This window comes from Notothenia rossii, assembly GCF_949606895.1.
Source record: "Notothenia rossii genome assembly, chromosome: 1".
NCBI classification, from domain to species: domain Eukaryota; kingdom Metazoa; phylum Chordata; class Actinopteri; order Perciformes; family Nototheniidae; genus Notothenia; species Notothenia rossii.
In genome coordinates, this window is record NC_136912.1 from 38,599,316 (window position 1) to 38,621,769 (window position 22,454).

General features: G+C 43.4%; 2 protein-coding genes across 2 annotated transcripts in view; both read left to right on the forward strand.

The window, feature by feature from the left end:
- LOC307015447 (VPS10 domain-containing receptor SorCS1-like) overlaps positions 1 to 22,454 on the forward strand; it is a 259,336-nt gene that overhangs the window by 123,818 nt on the left and 113,064 nt on the right. Inside the window, exon 3 of the mRNA XM_079644071.1 lies at positions 16,637 to 16,736. Within this exon, the coding sequence (XP_079500197.1) occupies positions 16,637 to 16,736 (100 nt within the window). The remainder of the gene's footprint in view (positions 1 to 16,636; positions 16,737 to 22,454) is intronic.
- On the forward strand, positions 5,787 to 8,672 carry LOC307015164 (uncharacterized protein). Its single transcript, XM_079643617.1, has 3 exons — positions 5,787 to 5,933; positions 6,316 to 6,619; positions 6,748 to 8,672. The coding sequence occupies exons 2-3, from the start codon at positions 6,317 to 6,319 to the stop codon at positions 8,266 to 8,268; spliced, it is 1,824 nt and encodes a 607-aa protein (XP_079499743.1). The 5' UTR covers positions 5,787 to 5,933; position 6,316; the 3' UTR covers positions 8,269 to 8,672.

A 22,454-nucleotide genomic window follows, 5' to 3' on the forward strand; every position in this document is an offset into this window, starting at 1 on the left:
AGCAAGAAGGGCCGTCAGGTGAGACATCTCACTTCATGTTACTCTGAGAACTGGGGTTACGTAAGTAACCTATAGTTCTCATTCATAACACTCCGTTCGATGTCTCACTATGGGATATTGAGACTCCCGCATTGCCAGACATGCTTATCTCGAAAATCACCAACACAAAAACAGAACTTAACAGGTAGAACCCTGTCCCAATACGGGGCCCAGCACTGCGCGGGCCACACTTGGAGCAGAAACATCTAGCCTGTAAAAGCGGACAAAAGTGAGCGGCGAGGACCAGCTCGCTGCTGCACAAATGTCTTGAATGGAAACACCCTTGAACAAAGCCCAGGATGTAGCCAATCCACGAGTAGAATGAGCGCGCAGGCCCGTTGGTGCCTGCAAACCCTGACTCGTATAAGCCAGAGCAATCGTCTCCACAATCCAGTGGGAGAGCCGTTGCCTGGTAACGGGCTTGCCCTTATGAGGGTTAGCCCAAGATACAAAGAGTTGGTCATTGCACCGAAACTCTTTCGACCTGTCCATATAAGTGCGCAAAGCACGAACCGGGCAAAGCAAATTCGGCCGCTGTTCCCCAGAGGAACCTAGCGGTGAAGGAAATGCCTCAAGGTCAATGGGAGTGCATGAGCCAACCACCTTAGGCACAAAGGCCGGGTTGGGCTTCAGCAATACTCTCGTTTGCCCCGGGGCAAACTGAGTACACGAAGGATGCACAGAGAGCGCGTGAATATCACTGACTCGTTTGGCAGATGCCAGAGCCAGTAACAACACTGTCTTCAGTGACAAGTGCTTCATGTCAGCGTCTTCCAGGGGTTCAAATGGAGCTCGAGCGAGCCCATCTAAAACCACCGTCAAGTCCCACAGGGGCACCAATGACCTGGAAACGGGGAGGAGCCGGCGAGCCCCTTTCATAAAACGGCAGACCAAGGGATGTTGACTAGCCGTCTTTCCCCCAAAGCCCACATGGCATGCGGCAATAGCAGCCAGGTACACTTTGATCGTGGAGAAAGCTCTGTGTTTATCAATCAGATCCTGTAGAAATGATAGAATCACACCGACAGGGCATTGAAAAGAGATGTGTTTCTTTTGAAGACACCACTCCTCAAACACCCTCCACTTACAGTCATAGAGAGACCTGGTGGAGGAAGCCCTTGCACTCTGAATAGTCTTTATCACTTTCTGAGGGAGCCCCACTGTACTCAGGTTATACCACTCACGGGCCAGGCCCATAGCGCCAGGTGCTCTGGGTGTGGGTGAAAAATCATTCCCCCCGCCTGAGATAGTATGTCCCTGTGTAGCGGGAGCTGCCACGGCTGTCCGCACAGCAGCTGATATATCTCCGCCAGCCAGTACATTGCAGGCCAGTGTGGAGCTATCAGGATCAGTGTGTGGCGTTGTTCTCTCACTCTGGCCAGAGTTGGAGGAATTAGAGCCAGGGGTGGGAACGCGTATAGAAGGACCGGGGGCCAAACGTGCGCGAGCGCGTCCACGCCTAACGGTGCATTTAGATCGCGCATTGAAAAGAACAGCTGACATTGAGCATTTTCTTTTGATGCGAACAGATCTACCGCGGCCCGGCCGTAACGCACCCACAGCTGACTCACAATCGTTGGATGTAGAGTCCAGTCTGCATACAGTGGTGCACCTCTGGACAGCAGATCTGCCCCGAGGTTCATCACTCCCGGTACGTGTGTCGCTCTCAGAGAGAGGAGACGTTCGCAGCTCCATAAGATCAGTTTGCGTGCCAGCCTGTGTAACTGTAGAGAACGCAAACCCCCTTGGCGGTTTATATACGATATCGTGGTCGTGTTGTCTGTCCTCACGAGGACATGATGTCCCCTGAGAGAAGGCAGAAAGCGTCTTAGGGTGAGAAACACCGCTAAGAGCTCCAGATAATTTATGTGTGACCGTTGGAGGTCTCTGCTCCAGAGACCCCTCACAGGTCGACCTTCGTATATGCCCCCCCAGCCCGTCAGACATGCGTCCGTGGTGACCACCTTCCGCGATAAGACAGCACCCATAGGCACGCCTCGCACCAGGAAAGTCGGGTGCAGCCAGTGGCGTAGCGCCGTTACGCAGTGCACAGTGACCATCACTCTCCGCGCGCCATGACGCGTGGGGTTTAGTCTGAGGGCAGCTACCCAGCGCTGAAATTCCCTCATGTGTAAGCGGCCCAGACGTACTACTAGGATGGCTGACGCCATGAGCCCCAGTAACCGCAGACACGATCTGAAGAGAACATATTTGCGTGGCTGGAAACGAGCGAGGCAAGCCCTGAAGGCTCTCACTCTCTCCGCTGACAGGCGGGCTGTGAAGGGCACCGAGCTCAGGCGTAAGCCCAGGAAGAGCACCGACTGGGCTGGGGACAACATGCTCTTTTCTGTGTTTATTACAAAACCCAGGTCGAGCAGGTGTTTCATGAGGATATTCGTCTGCATAATAGCCTCCTGCTCCGACTGTGCCAGAAGGAGCCAGTCGTCTAAATAGGTTGCCAGGCGAATCCCCTGTTGTCTTAACGGGGCTATCGCTGCCTCCGTACATCGCACAAACACCCGTGGGCTGAGAGACAGACCGAAGGGAAGCACTCTGTACTCGTAACAGACACCCTGAAAAGCGAACCTCAGATATTTCCTGTGTGGATAATATACTGGGATGTGAAAATACGCGTCTTTCAGGTCGATTGATGTGAACCAATCGTCCTGACGCACGAGACGCAGTAGGGATGTGTGAGTGAGCATCCGGAATTTGTATTTTCTGAGATACCCGTTCAGAGCCCTTAAATCTAGGATGGGGCGAATTCCATTCCCTCCCCGTTTGGGAACGAGGAAATATTTGGAATAGAAGCCGCTCTGACTCCGTTTGGAGGGTACGATGGATATGGCTTTCTTTTCTAGTAGCGAGAGAATCTCCTGCTCTAGAATGTGAGCCGACGCTCCCCGGGCATGTGATTGCACAATGCCCGAGAAGCGAGGGGGGGTGACAGCGAATTGGAGTCTGTAGCCCCGTGATATCGTTTTGAAAACCCAAGCAGAGCATGTGAGCATTTTCCACCTTTCGCTCCTCAGAGCGAGCGGGGATGTCACCATATCTCTGTTGTCTGCACCCTGTGACCGCATTGGTTGTGTTATGGCGCCCTCTAGTGTCTGAACACGGTGGCGCTCTAGGGTGACAACCTCGGTTGACACTGCGCATGCGCGCGGTGATGGTGCGTTCACAGGCCCGGCCACCGTCCGCATTCCGAGAGAGGCGTTCATAGCCACTCTCAGAAGCGGGGCAGTCGCCTGACTGTTTATTGACATTATTATTTGTCTTTTTAATATTTTCGACTGTGCCCTTGGCTTTAAGCCTGGAAGCAACAGTGGCAAACATTTTATTTTTAGACCCTTGTGTGTGTTTGTGTGACTTGAACGACTGGCAGGAACTGTTGCCAGTGCTGTGAAGTCTGCTTCCCTCATGGCGCGAACTGGAGGATGACGTGCAGTCATCACCCGAGGCGGCGGGAAGGCGGGAGCGTGGTTGTCCCCCGGAAACACATGGGTGCTGGATACGTGTGGAACACGATCCAGGGCTGAAAGAGAACAGGAAACCTCCAGCCCTTTCCCCGAGGGGGGGAGGGAAGGCTGTCAGGCTGCCCTCTTCTTCTTCCTCGCCTGGTGACTGAAAGTCTGGGTCGGCGGTGCCTGTGTGGCTGCTGCCGGGACCGGGGACTTTCTTGGCCAATTCGTCCGCGCCTCGCGTCTCGGTGGGAGACCGGGGGCGGGCTGTGGCTTCTGCCATCTCGGGACCTTGAACAGGGCCGAGTGCGGGGTAGCCTGGGGGAAGGTCCGTCGCAGGACCGTTGGGGGCGGCGGCTGGGCTTTCCGAGGGAGGCAAAGCTGGAGAGCTTCATCCTCCTTCTTCTTGGCCTCACACCGCTGTTGCATGGAGGCAAGAGCTGAGCCGAATATGCCCTCAGGGACGATTGGCATGTCCAACACGTCCTCCTTTTCCCGGTCGGGGAGGTTTGTCAGGTTCAGCCATCTGGCTCTCTCCTGCACCACCATCATCCCTAGCGATTTTCCTGTGGCCTGTACTGCACAGCGCTGCACGCGGAGGCAAATATCCGTGATCGCCATGATCTCCTCCCACACGGCCGGTTCAGGCTTCACCGTCATGTCCGCGCACAGCTCCGCTTGGTACGCGGTTAGCATGGAGGAGACATTTAGCGCCCTGGCGGACAAAGCAGCCGCTTTGTAGGCCCGTTCAGTCATTGCGGACTGGAACCGGTCCGCCTTTGTCGGCAGTGTGGGGTTCCTGCTCGGGGCCGCCGACACCCGCGGTTGGAGGTGGGCTGCCACAAGCGGCTCCATAGGAGGCATGCGGAGTAACCCGAGCTTCTCCATGCCCTCACAGTCCAGAGAGGAGGCTCCCTGGATTGGGGCCTTGCTGCTGAAGGGGCGGTCTCTCCAGGAGACCGACACCTCGTCCAGCAGCTCCGGAAATACGGGGAGAAGTTGCCTGGTCAGCCTTGCGGCTTGGGGCAAGTTCTTTCCCTCGTATCTAGACCTGGAGGGCTCTCTGGCCGCTTCAGGCCAGGGGATGTCCAGCTTAGATGCAGCGCGTTGACACACGGCCTGCAGGTCCATGCTGAGGCGGGGGAGCGGTGGCTCGTCCTCGCCCGGGGAGGCAGACATGGCCCCAGGCTTGGCAGCCTGGGCAGACGAGACGAAGATGTCATCTTCGCCTTCGTCTGAGTCGGAAAGAAGAAACTCCGAGGCGTATTCTTCTTCCTCCTCCTCATAGTCCAGCTCCAGGACATCCTCCGCGGGTGAGGCCATGGTGAGGTCCAGTTGGGAGCCCCAGCTTGACACAGCACGGGGCCCCCTTCCCGCGGCTGTCGCCGCCACCGAGTCCCAGCTTGACACAGCGCGGGACCCGGCACCCGTGGCGGTCGCCACCATGCCCTGCTCGCCGGCCGGCGAGTTTACAGGCATGGGGAGGTCTCGGACCGGCATGCTAGCTTGGCGCGCTAGCCGCCGGCGGCGGCTTTTGGCGGTAAAACGGGAACAATGCCCGCACGCGCCGGGGGTGTCGATAGCCTCCTGGGCATGTTGCAGCCCGAGACAAGACGAGCAGACCTGGTGTGAGTCAGTACTCGATATCTTTAGCCCGCAGCCGCAGAGCCGAGCCTCCGACACTCCGTCTCCTCTGGTGTGAGGGAGGGAAGAGTCCATCTTAGCTAGCCTTGGTGCGGCGTAGAAAGGACAAACGAGCAACAGGCGTGTTACCGTTTGCGGGAAAAAATCCAAAAACCTTACCGTTATCCGTTGGAAAAAAACGGCAGGGTAGATTCTGATATTAACTGGAGTGTTAATAAAGTAAATTCCCGTGCGAAGCAAAAGTAGCTGGCGAGCGCCCGTCGACCGAAGGTTAGCTTCGTATATCAGTCTGTGGACCGTTAAGCTAGCTAGCTACTGATCTTTCTCGAGATGTGCTCCGAAGCGAGAAGAGGTGTTTGAATGACGCCTGCGTCGTGGCGCAAGCTACTTATAGGGTTGGTGGATTCCCTGACGTTGGCGTCAAGATCACCAGCCAATCAGGATTGGCGTAATGAGATTGATGCTTCTGGTGCATATGCGTTGAGGCGCATCCCATAGTGAGACATCGAACGGAGTGTTATGAATGAGAACTCCAATCTTACTTTTCTGTTAAGCCCCAAGCCTGTTTTTCAGGTCTCAGGCTAGAAAACGACATTCCCAGAACAAATGACTATATCTTCATTTCTAAAAGGGGTAGGGGAGACCCGGTACAGTTGAAACACGGGTTGGTTGTAACACCCTCAATATCTCCAATCATAAACAAGCTAGAGTGATGACACTCACTCTGCACATGCGCAGTTAGATGGTAAGATCGCCGAAATAAAAAGGAGCCACGTTTGAATATCTCACGTAAGTTATCAGCAAAAGTGTGTTTCTGAGGTCAAATATTAACTAAAATGATATGAGGTATTTTTTGGATACTGTCTTGAGTTCAAAATGTCTAGGAATCCAAACTAGTATTATTAGAATAACTGTTTTGTTAGCTACAAATATAGCTAGCTAAATATGGGTCAAGCCAGCAATCAGGCAGGTTCACAGGGGGTGAAGCAAGACTGGTGGTTCTGGGACGGTTGTAACGGGACGGTTGTAACATGGCACATTTACAATGATGGCTCATTTGCTTGAATGATCAATTGTTCATTCAAGCATTGATTGGTGTGCATTGTCCCTGTAAAAATAAACAGAATTAAATACTGTACAGTAGGCATAAAGTGTGTGTGTGTGTTTACAGTATGCCAAGTATCAGACAGAGGAAGACCGACAGGGGAGTGCCACTTGCTCTGCTGCAGGTGGCCTCAGGTGAAGTTCAGGATGGCAAATCATTCAGGGAAGTGGCAAAGTCCCTGGATATATGCCATGTCACCCTGTACCGGTTCCATAAGAAGAGGCTGAGGTTGGAGAGTCAGGGATCACACACACCCCCAAGAGTAGGCTACTGGACTCCAAAGAAGGTGTTCTCAACAGAGCAGGAGATGCTATTGAGAGACTACCTGATGGAGGCAGCTGATCTATATTATGGTCTCAGCTCAAAGGAGGTAGGTCATAATTAAGGTAGAATAGGCTATCTATAGGCTACTGAACAAAATAAAAGTAAGTGATCAAATATATTGAGGCCTATAGTGAACAGACAAGTGAAATATTTTCCAATGTATATTCATTTTAGGTGCGGAAATTTGCCTATGAATTGGCAAAGAACTACAACTGCAACTTCCCTCAAACCTGGGCAGAGAAAGAGATGGCCGGAGCTGACTGGCTCACATCGTTTTTGAAGCGGCACCCTACCCTCTCCATACGCAGACCTCAGGCTACCAGTCTCTCACGGGCTACAAGCTTCAACCGAACAAATGTGAAAAAGTTTTTTGACAACCTGTCTGCAGTCCTGACGAAGCATGAGTTTGTCACACAGGAAATTTGGAATATGGACGAAACCGGAGTCACAACTGTCCAAAACCCTGGGAAGATTGTTGCCAGAAAAGGGACGAAACAAGTCGGCAGTGTGACATCTGCAGAGCGGGGCACTCTCGTCACACTTGCATGTGCTGTAAATGCATTGGGGAATTCCATCCCCCCAATGATGATATTCCCCCGGAAGAAGTTTCATCTCTTCTTCACCAGCAATGGCCCTCCTGGCTGTATTGGCAGAGCAAATGGGTCTGGGTGGATGCAAGAGGAAGACTTTTTGGTCTTCCTCAAGCACTTCCAGAGCCATACCAAGAGCTCACAGGAGTCAAAGGTGTTGCTGATTCTGGACAATCACTCCTCCCACCTTTCTGTGGAGGGGATTAATTTTTGCAGGAGCCATGGGATCATCCTCCTCTCTTTTCCTCCCCACTGTTCTCACAAACTACAGCCCTTAGATCGCACTGTATATGGGCCACTGAAGAGGCACATCAACAGCCGCTGTGACAATTGGATGAAGACTCATCCAGGAACCACAATGACCATTTACGATCTGCCGGGCATTGTGAAAAGTGCCCTTCCTCTGGCTGCAACGCCATCAAATATCCAGGCAGGGTTCGCGTGCACTGGAATTTGGCCTTTTAATAGAGACATTTTCAATGATATCGACTTTGCTCCATCCCAAGTCACAGACCGCCCACCACCAGAACCTTCTACCAGTGCAGCTCCAACACCAACTGTGGCATCCTCTCCTCCACTCGCAGCCTCCTCTCTTACACTCGCAGCCTCCTCTCCTCCACTCGCAGCCTCCTCTCCTCCACTCACAGCCTCCTCTCCTCTACTCGCAGCCTCATCCCCTGTCAGGCCATGTGTGGAGCCTGGGACATCATCCTCTGCAACGCCTTTCTCACCCTTGTCCATCCGTCCACATCCAAAAGCTGGACCAAGGAAGCAGACCACAAAGGGGAGAAAAAGAAGAGAAACCGCTGTCCTCACAGACACTCCGATGAAAGATCAACTCGAGGCTGAGAAAAAAAGATCTAACGCAAAGAAGTCTAAAGCGAAGACAAAAATCAATTTCGGCCAAAAAACCATACCCAACAAGAAGCAGAAGATGCAGGCCTCATCTGATGAAGATGAGGCCCAATACTGCATTGTGTGCCTGGAGAGCTACTCCAGGTCCAAGGAGATGTGGCTGCAGTGTTGCTCCTGTAAAGCCTGGGCACACAAGGACTGCACAGATGGAAGTCCCTTTTACACCTGCCACAACTGTGAATCTGATTAATTCTGGTGTTCTGTTTTAAGTTCTGTTCAAGTTCTGTTCATTTTTCATTGTTTGTTGGAGGATGTGTGAAATCCCATTAAAATCTTGTTGCCTTAGAATTTGACAGCTTTCCCTATTTTTTTGTCATATAGTGTGAAAAAGGGTAACCGTTATTAAGATGTTACAACTGTGCCTGCATGGGTTACAACTGTCCCTGTACACAAGGACGGTTGTAACAGTTGAGTTTTTTTTTTAAAATACATTTTCCAACCTGTACTTATTCCATAAAAACATCTTAAAGACATTGTTTCAGTAGCTGACATATTGATAATGCATAATATAGCAAAATGGCTATCCAATTGTAAATGGTTTTTTACTTATTGGGGAAAAGCCCCAAAAGTGTTGCAACTATCCCTGGTCTCCCCTACATTAATAATCTTTTTTCTCAAAACAATGATAAATCTGTGAGTTGGATGTAGAAACAAGTCAGAATCAATATAGATTTGTTTATTTTACAGTAAATTCAGATTGAACATAGTAAAAAAATGTAAATGATAATTTTCCGGTAAAAATGGTTCATATCGTCAGTTAGGTGAGTTTCTTTCCGTTCTTTCCTGTAGTGTATATTTTGTCCTAGAATTCCTCTCAGAGGAAATTTCCCACACATTCGCCCCTGGTCTGAAACGCCTCAGGGAACTCCTTTTGTTTACTTCCGTAACATAGTGACATCAATATGTAAAATGTGCGCTTCTATTGGCTAACGCTCCAACACATTGCACGTGGTATGCTAAAGGTTGGGACATTTCAGACACATTCATGAACTGTTGACCAATCACAACAAAGCCTACCAGTTAACCAATGAGAGCAGACTGGGCTCTGGTACAGAAGGTATGAGAAAAATATAGCACTTTTTTAACATTAAAGCATGTAAACATGTCACAGGAGAGACACAAAATACAAAAATGAACCTGAAAATGAACATTATAAGTTGTATTTAATGCAATAATCGACGATATGTAACTGTTCCGAGGTTCATGCAACTTCCATACTTTGATTAATCAAGCCCCCATGGAGAATGTAACCGCTGTGTTGCTGCCTATCAATGTAAAGTTAACTCTGGAAATGATTGGTAACGTTATAACTGCATCTTAAGCTTTTGACTGAGTGTGTGTGAGAGATTGTATCAATATGTAATAGGGAATAGCTCAAACGTCTTTGTAGCACACCCAGAGACCATTTTCTCAATGAGCCATATTACTGTAAAAGGAGCGATATACTTGTTGTGTTCAATGATTAATTAAATCCCCTCTAGTTTAAAATGTGGACAGTTGAAGCCTTGGCATTGGCATTTCTAAAGCCCAATGCCTCCCAACGGTCAAAATCACAGTAGTGTGGTGTGAGCAGCATTTTGCACTCACACATATCCACTGAATAGGCGATCAAAAGCCTTGAGCAAGCGAACAAGTTTCACTCAGTCATCGTCCTTGAGAAACTGTCTTTTTTCCATTTTATATAACTTCCATCATCCTGCTGGGGTTGGCCATTTTTATTGGTTCATGTTGAAAGTTGCTGGGACACTAAAAATAAGTCATTGGCCCCTAAATCAAGTGATTCTGTGACAAGGGCCTCTGAAGAGCCGATCAATAGCCTGATGATGTCATTTTCCCATGGTCCCGGCTGTTGATGGTTCCTGATGAATTATACCGGAGACATCCAGCAGAGTTCGCCTGGTGGCAATTTATTTTCTCACCAGGGAACCAGGGGAAAATCTTAAAGGGCTAGTAAATAAAACATATTTGCCAGTGAATATATCTTTATTTCCATGGCTGTTTGTAAAACTTCACACATGAAGTTCTCAGTAATCTCCATCAAAACCCTTCAAACAAGGACTTAGTCTGGATTTAACAGCTAGACCGAAAATAGGTGGAAAAAAAAACATCCGTCCGTGTGAATTATTTCTTCATTTGAAGTCACACGAGGCATTCTGCGGCGTCTTTGCTGCATTTTTAAGATTTGCATGCTTTGGGCTTTTTCTCTATCTCCATGTGAAATTAGAAAAGCTCATTGAGCTGAGCCTCAGACTGCTCAAAAATAAATTAGACCTGACAGCTCACATCGCTCAAACCTTTGGACACGGTCTGAAATGCTAAATTTCAACAGAACACAAATGTTGCATTAGGACTTTGACCAACCTTTGAATATTTTAGTTCTCATTGAAACTGTTTATAGCTGGTTTATCACACTTTTCTATGCAAATTAAGTGACGGAAATAATAAAGCGACTCCGCTTACCAGTCAAGTTAGAAAAATGTGGAAAAAAATGAAGGTAGCTTGAGCTTGATACCACCCTAAATTTGCCATGAAGTGGACCCTGTATATATCATCATGGCCATATATCATGCTAATAAGCATATGATGACAGCTAACGTATGGGCAGGTGGCAAAGACATAAAGAAAAACACTTCAGATATTTTTGTTCTCAGACAAATGATTGATCCATGTAAACATGTAATGAATTTGTGTATTTTGAATTAGATGCTTGAGCTGACTCTTCTCATGTATATATTTGCTTTGGAAGAAAGACATTCAGTTTCCTGTCGCCTACATTAAAAAAATCACATCATCTGCTTCAGTTTTAACAACCTTAAAAAACATTTTGACTGCACGAAACTACACCCACTTCAAACCGTTTTATTTTCCCCTGGTGTTTTTCCAAGCAGTGAGTATATGCAGATTAATGAGTGTTTGTTAGCCGTTTCTGTCATGCAAAGCTGCTTTTAATCTTCACGACAGACTTAAGAGCTCATTAAAGTTAGCATCAGGCAGCACGACAGCCATGTGTACTGTGTCTGTAGCCTCTAATTTGAAAACTTTGACAATTTATTTTGCATATAATCATCTGTCATTTGATCATTGGACAATCAGTAAAAACATACTGTATACCAATTAAACAAACTACTGTGTTTGCATCAAACTAGTCACTTTAACCACTTTGGAAAGATGCAGAAAAAATATATAATGTGATCGTTTTACTCTCACAATTTCCATGGGGTACACATTGTTTCTTAATTTTGTCATACTTTTAAATTCCTTGTTTGTATTTGTGTCTTTAGGTACCTATGTCTGCTCCACCATGCAAGCCCAATTTTACTGTGATGTTGTGCTCTTTTTATTTGTGCTTACCTTTTAGATGCTTTAGATATTTAAAGCCTTTTTCTCAACCTGATCAAATAATATGTTTTGTTAAGGCCAAGCGGTGGTAAGGCAACTGCCTTGTCTGTCTGTGACGTCACTCGGCCCAAAATAGCCTACTTTCCTATTGACTTACATTGGGAAAAACATCTGTAAATCCACTTAAACATTTTGGTAAATCAATTAGCTAGTACAAACACTTGAATAGCCCTTGTTCAAATCACTGGGCCCTAAAATTTGAAAAAAACACATTAAAAGCAGAAGAATAAAACAAATATCTACCCTGTCCATTAATTTGACTGAACCAAGACCAGTGGATTAGATACAGGGCTTATGGTAAACTCTAGTGTGCATTCTCTATGGGCTGTTTTACCTCCAGTTAGTCCATTTTGGGCTTCCTGCACCACTTCGCAACTTTCACAGGAATGAACGGAGTCGCACCTCCAATGCTGTATCCAGATGACTTTGGTTCCATCGTTGAATGAGATTATTTACACCAGCAGTTTGGTTTAAAACAATTGCCCTTGGATGGTGTGCACCGAGGTGTTTAATCAACCAACACATCCTCACTCCCAAGTCGGCCTATGCTGACGTTATGTCAAGGTCCCCTGTTTCGGCTTTTTCCAACGCAAGGGAGGCGGCCCTTAGCGTACATTTTCAACTTTCCGGGATGTCCATGGCTTCTATATAGCTCCCTAAACGTATGCTGTAATGATAATAGTCATTTATAAATATCATTTTAGAGCATGCATTTGAAATCGAGAATCGAGCTCGATATGGTTAAATTAAAATCAGTAGACGAGGCTGTAATTTCGCCAGCTATTACTCTCATGAGCGAGGAAGAAAATAATAATAATACTAACAATAATTTTAACATGCCAAAAAGCTGCTGTGTCGTTTATTGCACCTCAAACATTAAAACAAATCTAGAGTTACGTGTTTCTGTACTTCCTCTAAGAAGAAAGGACAGTAACAGAAGATCTCTGTGGCTTCAGGCTTGATCGCCGTTCAAATGAAAGCGTTGGTTTCCCCAAAAGTGGGCGGGGCTGTAAAGTGATGTCGATTTTACTCTCATCTATCATTCAAAACCATTGTATTTATTCTAACGTAAATTATTATATACATAACATATTATTAAATACTGAAATCTGTATTTAAAAAAAAAAATAATAATATTTTTTTCTTCTAATTTGTTATTCTTTTCTAAATAACACACTGTTATTTGCTCAACAATAACACAGAATTATCCTTGTTTTTATTTATTAGTTTGATTCTATAATCTTGGCTTTTTAGCATGCTTTTTAGCCGTAAATAAAGTCACCGGAAACAGACGTAGGCCTATAAGGGACATTTCGAGCAATACACACCACAAACCCACTGAACAATGCAATGCATGTTGGGATATGATGTTAATGCGATATGATATCCGAAAACATTTAAAAAAAATAAAATAATACTTTATTCCGAGTGTTCTTGCTTTTCTCTTTGAAAGTCATCACATAACGGCATTGTAATACACAGTTTGGCTGCATTAAATATTACACATCTGCCGTAGTTCTTTATTTATAGAGCCCTGATGAGAAGACTTCTGGACAAACTTGAAGAACTGCCGCCAAAACTGAACATGTGACGTGGATCATAAATATATCAACAATTAAACAACATCTTGCATTTATTTTCACAAAATACGTCTCCTAGCAGTATCAATAGTAATTCGGCTGACTTTTATATTTGATCCAATTGGTAGATAGGTTATATTTACACCATAACGGTGCACAGCTGATAGAAAAGGACTTGTAGTTTTTAAAGATACCGATTTTCCTTTAATATAAGAATGTCAATACTGAGTTGAGAGAATAGTCAGGGGATTTGGGTGATGGGAGACACATCTATGGAATCACAATTTCAATAGCTAACCATTAAATGACGGATATACCTTTCTGTCTCTGATGTTTTACAAATCAGATATTAATGTGTAGAAGTAAAACATGAGAAATAATATAGCAATATCCTGTAAAATTATGTAAAAACATGAATAAAAATACATACAGTATCTTCAAATGTTATACATACATAAGTATCCTACACTAATAATACAAAGTTGTTATTAGTATGCTGTGTGCACCTTGTGTGCACCGCCTAGTGGTTAAAGCACGTTATTGAATTATTTTTGTTGAATAATGTTATTTTTGTTGAATAATGTTATTTGATGAAAACAATATTATGAGTACATACTTTCATAGGGAGAAAGTAGAAGGTCAATGATAGAAATATATAATATACAAAATCAAGAAGATACTGTAAGTGATCTCTACAATAAAACAGTTTAGTGCTGGATGTACAAAGATATTAATATGAGGATGTGCAAAACAGACAAACTAATTAACCTTTATTAACACATTAAAGAATAATTTAGGTTAAGGTTTTCTTTCTAATAAGAAAAAAGCTTTGGGGGTATCTACTGTATCTACAGATAAATATTAAGCCTGACAAAGTACTTAACGTCCAATATATTGCTTTCCTGCAATGTTAACTATGTTGAAGCACTTATTTTAACTGATATTATACACATTAATTATACTCTTATGTATGTAGATAGTATAATAAATGTGCAGAATATGACAGTTTAATGGTGGAGGTATGCACAAATATTGATAGATGTCTTGTAATGCACTGTTGAGGAACCTGTGACCCAAGTTTTTAATTCATTGCATAACTACACACTAGTTGTGTATATGATATGTCAATAAACCTTAGAAAATCTTGAAAGGGATGTGCAAAATAGCCATTATATACAGTATTTAATTGATTATTAGTAGAGAATAACGAGTAATATACTTTATAGAGATCTGCAGATAAATGTTTAGTCTTCTCAAGCATCAATTATCAAATATCTCTCCTGATTGTTGGCACTTGATAATCACCTTTCCCTGAATTTGACTCAGGTGTAACTAAAATCTGGTTTAAGGGTTGTTTATATTTCACATCACTAATCAGAATCTGCAAAGTAACTAAAATAAATGTAGTGGAGTAAAAATACCAGGCTAACCTCTGAATTGTAGTGGAGTAGAATTACAAAGTAACAATGAGCTGTCATGTGGGTGTAAATTAATGCTGCCCATTATGGATACAAGCGATTTTCACCCATTTAGTAATTACATGTTTTAAATTTGTACACACCAATTTGTTTCCTATTGCCTAAACCTCCAGGGCTGGACACAGTTTAATATTGTCAACTTCTAATTTTGGGAAAAACGAAAACGTCTTTTAAAACTAGAATTCCCAGTAGAGACGTGCCATAGAGAACATGTTGCGAAACACAATAGGGGCGTTCGAGTCCAGTTTTGAATAGTCCGCCGTGGTTTTGTTCCATTTCAAACAGCTTGACGCTTGGCGTAACATTGGCGCACTGCCACTCCAAAATCCAATCCCAGAGCTTGAAGATTAATCACGGGGTTTGTCAACGGGACTGTAGTCCCAAATGATAGCTGGGGATTATTGGTAGTGTAGTGTCTTCGGCCATCCTAAACTCCAAAAAAAAAGTGGGATATCATATCCCATTAACACCACATCCCAACGTGCATTGCGGCTAAAACATCCAATCGGCGAACATGAACACATTCCTAGTTAAACATGCAAAAACAAATCGCTAAATAAAAAGATAAAACACTGGCATGTAATTTACGTTAGAATAAATAGAATGGTTTTGAATAATAGATGAGAGTAAAATCTACTTCACTTTACAGCCCCGCCCACTTTTGGGGAAATCAACGCTGTCATTTGAACGGCGATCAAGCCTGAAGCCACAGAGATCTTCTTTTACTGTCCTTTCTTCTTAGAGGAAGTACAGAAACACGTAACTATGGATTTGTTTTAATTTGTTTGAGGTGCAATAAACGACACAGCAGCTTTTTGGCATGATAAAACTATTATTTTCTGCCTCGCTTATGGGAGTAACAGCTGGCGAAATTACAGCCTCGCCTACTGATTTTAATTTAACCATATACCGAGCCCGATTCTCAGATGTGCGCTCTAAAATGACATTTATAAATGACTATTATGATTATTATAAGCAAGACAATAAATGGCAAAGATTTGTCGAAAATAAACGTATTTAAGATACGTTCATAACAAACGTAACGTGGGAGAAAATATGTTTCGAGAAGATATTTAGAAAATAAACGTATTCGAGATACGTTCATAACAAACGTAACGTGGGAGAAAATACGTGTCTAGCTAAACGTAATTGAGAATGCAGTTCAGTTCTGTGGGAACGTAATTTTTAGGAGAAAGGGTTGTGCGGCGGGTAGCATTCGCTCGCGATCTCAAGTCGTCTACAACATACGTTTAGGGAGCTATATAGAAGCCTATGGACATCCCGGAAAGTTGAAAATGTACGCTAAAGGCCGCCCCCCTTGCGTTGGAAAAAGCCGACACAGGGGACCTTGACATAACTTCAACAAAGGCCGACCTGGGAGTGAGGATGTGTTGAATCAACATGCCCTTTTATCGGTCCATGTCATAATGCTATTTATTGAGCCACTTAAATTGTAGTATAATGACAATAGTAATAGCATCATATGTTTTATAATGAGGTATTAATCCAGAATAACACGAGCTTATAAATTACTCAGTACCAATAAAAGAGACTTTTTCCTAGAGCCAGCAGGTGAGTAAAAAGCTTAAAAATGTCCTGTCATCTAAATGTACTTTTTTTTGCATGAATAGCACAAAAACTCCCCGTAGACTTCATTTATACAGTCTTGCTAATAGCGAATTTATTCTGACGCTGTTTATTTTGTTCCTTGGCTCTATTTTGGAGCATGTTCAAATTATTCTAGTAGCATTGCTCTTTCACTATGATTTGTGTGATTGCATGGTTGCTTGTAAATACCAAATATATATAATGGAACAAACTGATGATCCAGATGATGAACATCTGGATACAAAAAAAGGTTTTCTTTGGTTTTATTATGTGTTGTTTGTGTTCAGCAGTCCCCACACACTGACCATAATGATGTAGCCGCTGTTCTTCTTGGGGATTCATGTCGCTGCGTTAAACACAAAAGAGACTTAATAACGCAGATGCTCTTTCCCCTCTGCCACTGAATTCTCGAGGGGGGGGGGGGCGGGGGACACTTTTAATTGCAACAAGTAATTCATCAAGTGTTCATCAGACCTTTCTGATTACATTTCAGGTCAACTGACTACGGAGCAACGTACCAGAAGCTTAATGAGAAAGTGGGAGCAAAGACAATACTGAGTTATTTGTACGTGAGCCCCAACAACAAGAGAAAGGTAATGTTCATCTTTTCCTTATTCGCTTCAAATTTGATCATTGCCCTGATTGTGTGCACTGATCTTCTTTCCTATCCACTGTTGGTGTGTGCACATTCAAATCCAGGCATGACTCATCATTATCTGTATTTTTGGCTGTCTTTTCCTCTATAACTTTCTGCAACGTCAGTTAGAGGCTTTGAACTGTAAGTTATTTATTAACAAGTTCAATCCATGTAGACAGAACTGGTAGCAAAGAAAATACTTCCAATATAGCTTGTCTATAGTTCCTCTTTTATTTCTGTCTTTCTGGAACTAGGCTAAATCAAGACCTAAAAGAATAGGAGATAAAGATAGTTTCATATTTTCCTTCACGCTTAGCCCTAGCATTTACCCAGGTTTGGGTCAATTGACAGTAAGAACCATTCGTCTTTGTTAACTTCACAGATTCACCTTCCTCCCCTTACACGACTCTAATCAAGAAGGGTCATTTCCTCTGAGTTAATTAGTGTCTAATAATGATTATGAAATAAAGCCCCACCTCAGTGTAACCCTGGCAACCCACCTGATCCAGTTAGGAGTAGCTGTCAGTGATTGGGACATCCCTGAGGTTGGGTAAAGGTGTAAATCCAGCCGATGAGACGCTGATTGTGGGTGGAACATGAACATAGTGACTAAACAGGGAGCCTGGATGTGAAAACATTAGAGTACTGGAGTGCACACAAACAGATTACATGGTATGTAGACTGACACCCATGATGTGGTTCCAGATTTCGACAAGCTTTAGTTCTGCCTTGAAACTAGCGTAAGCAACATTTAGCACAACTAGCTAATTGGTGTGCCAGGCAGATGGAAGCATAGAAATGCTAAGAGTTGTGTTTAAGCTAGGGGAACTGTGTCGTTTCTTCACAGCTGTAGGGTGGAAAACATAGATTATGCTAACGCGCATCGAATGGAATATTGCACATTACCAGGATGAGGAAAAGTAATTCTAGCTGCCTTTAGATTCAAAGCAAAACGGGATAAAATTATTACTCAATTAATTATTTTTCTTTATAGCCTTTTTGACCCCTTTTTATTTGGAAAGTGTTTGTTCGGTCTTCTCAAAGAGTAATGCAAGTGTTTGAAGTTCCATATTTTCATAATGAAAATGTTCCACCAAAGTTCCCATTTGGCTAAATGCTGCGTTGGTCCTCAGAAAAGGGACCCTTTCTGCCCTTGTACTTTCATAATATCACATTTTTTTCTAAAAGCCATACAATGTAATTATTTTGTTCGTTAATTCTTGGTTGCACTTACCAGTAGGTGGCTTGTCTATGCACATTCCTGCAAGACAGCAAAACCATGGTCTGTCATGAAGTGTGTTGTTGAATTGCTGCAAGTCTTGCTTGTGAACAGGGGCGCCCCCAGGGATTTTGGGCCCCATGAAAATATATCAAATTGGGACCCTCCACCACCAGGCTCAGGCCAAACACAATTGCTAACCACACCTCCAGAACCCAACCCACTAATTTATGCTTTAAATAACTCCACCTGTACAGGCTTGCATCTATCTTGTAGTCCAATACTAACCGCACAATATTTACTGACAGTGAGCTGTGAAAATATAACACTGCAGACGTGCAACATTCTGCTGCAGTAGAATTCACTATTTGATATAAGACTAATATTCCTGACAATAGACCTCAATAGTCATCTTTTATGGTGTAAATGCATTTTTAATAATAACATTTATGAATGGAACATTCTCAACATGAATGCATAAATCCAAATAAATATAACATGACATCTTAAATTAAAATAAAGTGAACATTACCACCAACAAAATCATTTATAAAATGCTATAACACAAAAAATAACATAAGCAGCAGATTTTAAAATTAAATATACATACCAACTACAAAATAAGCAGGTATTAAAGTGGAACACAACGGAAATGGAAATGAAAAGGCCTTATGGTGGTGCCAAATCAGAGCCTATTACCTGTTCTGAGTCTTTTTCTCAACATGCATCGGAGTCCTTGCTCAGCCTTACTCACCAAGAGCCCAGCGCCTAGCCTTCTTACAGGCAAAGTCACTGATTAAGTCCTTGAAGTCCAGCTTTCTAGCTCAATGGACAGCATGGCAAGACTGCAAAGCCTGTCCTGAGACATAGTGGACCTCAAATAGTTTTTTATCAATTTTAGCTTACTGAAAGCTCTCTCACCTCCTGCAACAGTCACAGGCAGTGTGCAAAATATACGTAAAACAATTCACACTTCTCCAAAAATGTTTTGCAGCTGCATCTTGTGAATTGCATTCAGGAGACCAAGAGGGGACAAGTTAGTGTGGAAAGTGGCAGCATACACAGTGTTCAGGTGTCTTACTTCATTTTCAAACTCAGGTGTAAGATCTCTTGAATACTTCCTGATCAGTGGTTGGCAAACAGAAGGGACTTTATCCTCAGCAATCTGCCCAACTTTCAGAACAGCAGAAAATTCTTCCACAATACATTGAGTGGTACGGAACCTAGTGTCTAAGTCGCATATGATCTTGTCCATTGAAGTAAAAAACACTGTGTTGCGGAACACCGTTGCTGCATTGTCCTGATCCGTCTTCTCTTGAGAGGTCTCATCATGGAATCTCTTCCTTTTCCTCTTGCGACAGTGTTCCATGCTAAATTCAGGTGCAACATCCATTTGAGCAGCAATCAGTGTTGCCTCAGACAGGAGTGACTCCCATGCATCTCTAAGAGCCTGTATCTCTTCCTTTAAGTCTCTGATATTGGCTGTCTCTATGTCGAGTGAGATCTTCCCAGACTGGAGAATTGTATTCCTGTCCTCAATGCATTGCAGTAGTTTTAGCCAGACAGTGAGGAGGACAATAGCATTGACTGACATGAAGTAGGTCTTCAGCCCACTAGCATCTGATCTGGCCTCACTGGTGAGACTGCATGTCATGAGTATGCTATCAAGGGCCTCAATGACATCAGGTAAGTGTCTTGCTACAGGTTTAACAGCGTGGATCCTTGAACTCCAGAGGGTATTGGAGAGGCGATGCAAAGAGCAACCTTTTTTCTCTTTGTATATGGCCCATCGCGCTGGACTGGCATTAACAAGTGTGTAAAGGCGATTGATACAGCCAAAAAATGTTGACACTTCTGTGCTTGATTGTGCAGCATGCACATCTACAAGATTTAGGGTGTGGGAGGCACAAGGTGAAAATGTAGCCAGATTATTTTTTTTCAGTATTTGGGTTTGGACTCCCTTGACTTTTCCTGACATGTTTGCCCCATTGTCATATCCCTGCCCTCTGCAATCTTCAATGTCTATCCCTTTGTCTTGAAGCACATTTTCAATCATCTCGGCTATCTCACTCCCTGTCTTTTTGTGAAAGTCCTTGAATTCAAGGAACCGTTCAGTGATCTCCCAGTCATCAGTTTCTTTGTTACAATAATTCACATATCTTATGAGCACAACATTCTGCTCAGTATGTGAAATGTCTGGTGTAGCATCACAGATGACTGAATAATAAATAGAATCCTCCCTTTCCTTTAGAATTGTTTTCAAAATTCTTCTGCCACATAACTCAATGAATTCATTTTGAATGTCAGAGCTCAAATAATGTGTCAGCCTGGTTCCTTTCTTTTTGTCCTTAACTTTTTGTAAGTGTTGATTCAACAGTGGGTCGTAATGAGCTAATAGCTCTAGTGTGCCTAGGAAATTGCCATTGTGAATGTCATTCAGATCTTTGGTTTTACAGCTGAAAGGTAAATTCCTTGATGCCAAGTGCTGTGTTACATCCAGGATTCTCTTCAAGAGAGTTCTATTTTTCTCAGTTTCGATTTGTATCTGCTTCTGCAACTGACAGTCAATGCCGCTAACTTCTTCCACTTTAGTCTCTGTGTGTCTTATTCTTCTCATGGGCCGGGAACTTATCATACATACAACGCCACTTCACATCAGACATTTTATATCCATGATGACTGTTCAGTACACTAAGGGAAGATCTTTTTTGTTCATGGGAAAAAAGCACACATGGGATGCAATATAGTGCATTAGTGCATTTGCTGTGAATCACCCAGTCTCTCTTTACCTTTTCTCTTCCATTGGCCACCTTAATATACTGCAAGTATTCTGGGAATGCCTTTCCTTCAGAATCCTGTAGCATGTGTTGGTCTTCATCTCTTGTTGTGGCCAATTTCCTAACTATAGACTCCCTGTCCATATTAGTCATATTTGCTGGCCACAAAGCTGGGTCATTTGACAGAAGATTTTCTTCCACAGAATCTGTGTTGCATAACTTGTCATTTACAGCTTCCTCACTTTGTCTGTCTCTTTCCTCACTTTGTCTGTCCCTTTCTGTGCACCTTCTCTTGTCTTTACTGGAGCCTTCATCCTCATCATCTACACTGGTACTGCCACTGGCACTGTCACTGTCCTTCACCTCTTCCTCCACTTCCACACACCTTCCTGACAAAACTGAAGAGGGCCCTGGCTCTGTAGAGTGTACATGACACATATGATAATATATTCTTTAATATAATAATATTAGTATTAATATCATAACCAACATGTCGGTGATTAACATTTTATTTACCTAATACAGACTGATCACTCAACGCTTCAAACATCCTAAATAGACTAAAGCAGTTTTTTTGTTTTATATAGATCATTGGCTATGTGGGAAAATACTGTGTTTGAAATGTATCATTTAAATTAGATGTTATCTTTTTGTTTTGAGATATATATATATATATATATATATATATATATATATATATATATATATATATATATATCAATCAATCAATCAATCAATGTTTATTTATATAGCCCAATATCACAAATGTTACATTTGTCTCAGTGGACTTCACAGTTTGTACAGAATATCAGTATGACAATACGACACCCTCTGTCCTTAGACCCTCACATCGTACAAGGAAAAACTTCCAGAGAAAACCCCACAGTTTAAAGGGAAAAATGGGAGAAACCTCAGGGAGAGCAACAGAGGAGGGATCCCTCTCCCAGGACGGACAGACGTGCAATAGATGCCGTGTGTAAATTGAAAAGATAATAAATTTGCAACATAGGTAGTCCAAATGTTTGGAAATGCATGTGTGTATAATAAGAAGATGAATCCACGAGGATATCCATCCAGGACTTATGATCCAGGACCGCAGCCACGACTCAAGATCCAGATATATATATATATATATGTGTGTTGTATTCCAGTCTCCCTTCAGATATGTTAAATGGCATGTCATTCAACACAATGCTGCTCACCTCCTTCAGTTGGGAGAAAAGCTGGTTCAGGTTCAGCCTTATGGGGGGACAGGGCTGCTGAGCCTGAAGATGGAGCTGTTGGTCCTGGCACCAGGGGCAGGGACAACTGATTTAGTATGAATAGCTGATAAACATGTGCCTGCATTTAATGTCAGCTAAAAGAGCAGTGAAATTAAAAACCTCTGAATTTTCTGTGAATATATTAACAGTAGCCTACTTAAAGACCCTGTGAAGTGCATGTTTTTGCGCCAAAATGAAATGGCAGTTTCATTCCTTACATATCATTGTGCCTGTTCATGGCTAAAATAATTTTTCATAATTAATTAATTAATTAATTATTAATTTTGCCGTCTGAGCCTAACGGAAGTTGCAGACGATAGTGGCTGTGACGTCACAAGATGTACCCAGTTGCGATTGTAAACATGGTGGAGACTTTGGAAAGTGATACTAGTGTGAGAAAAATGATTGATTTGGAC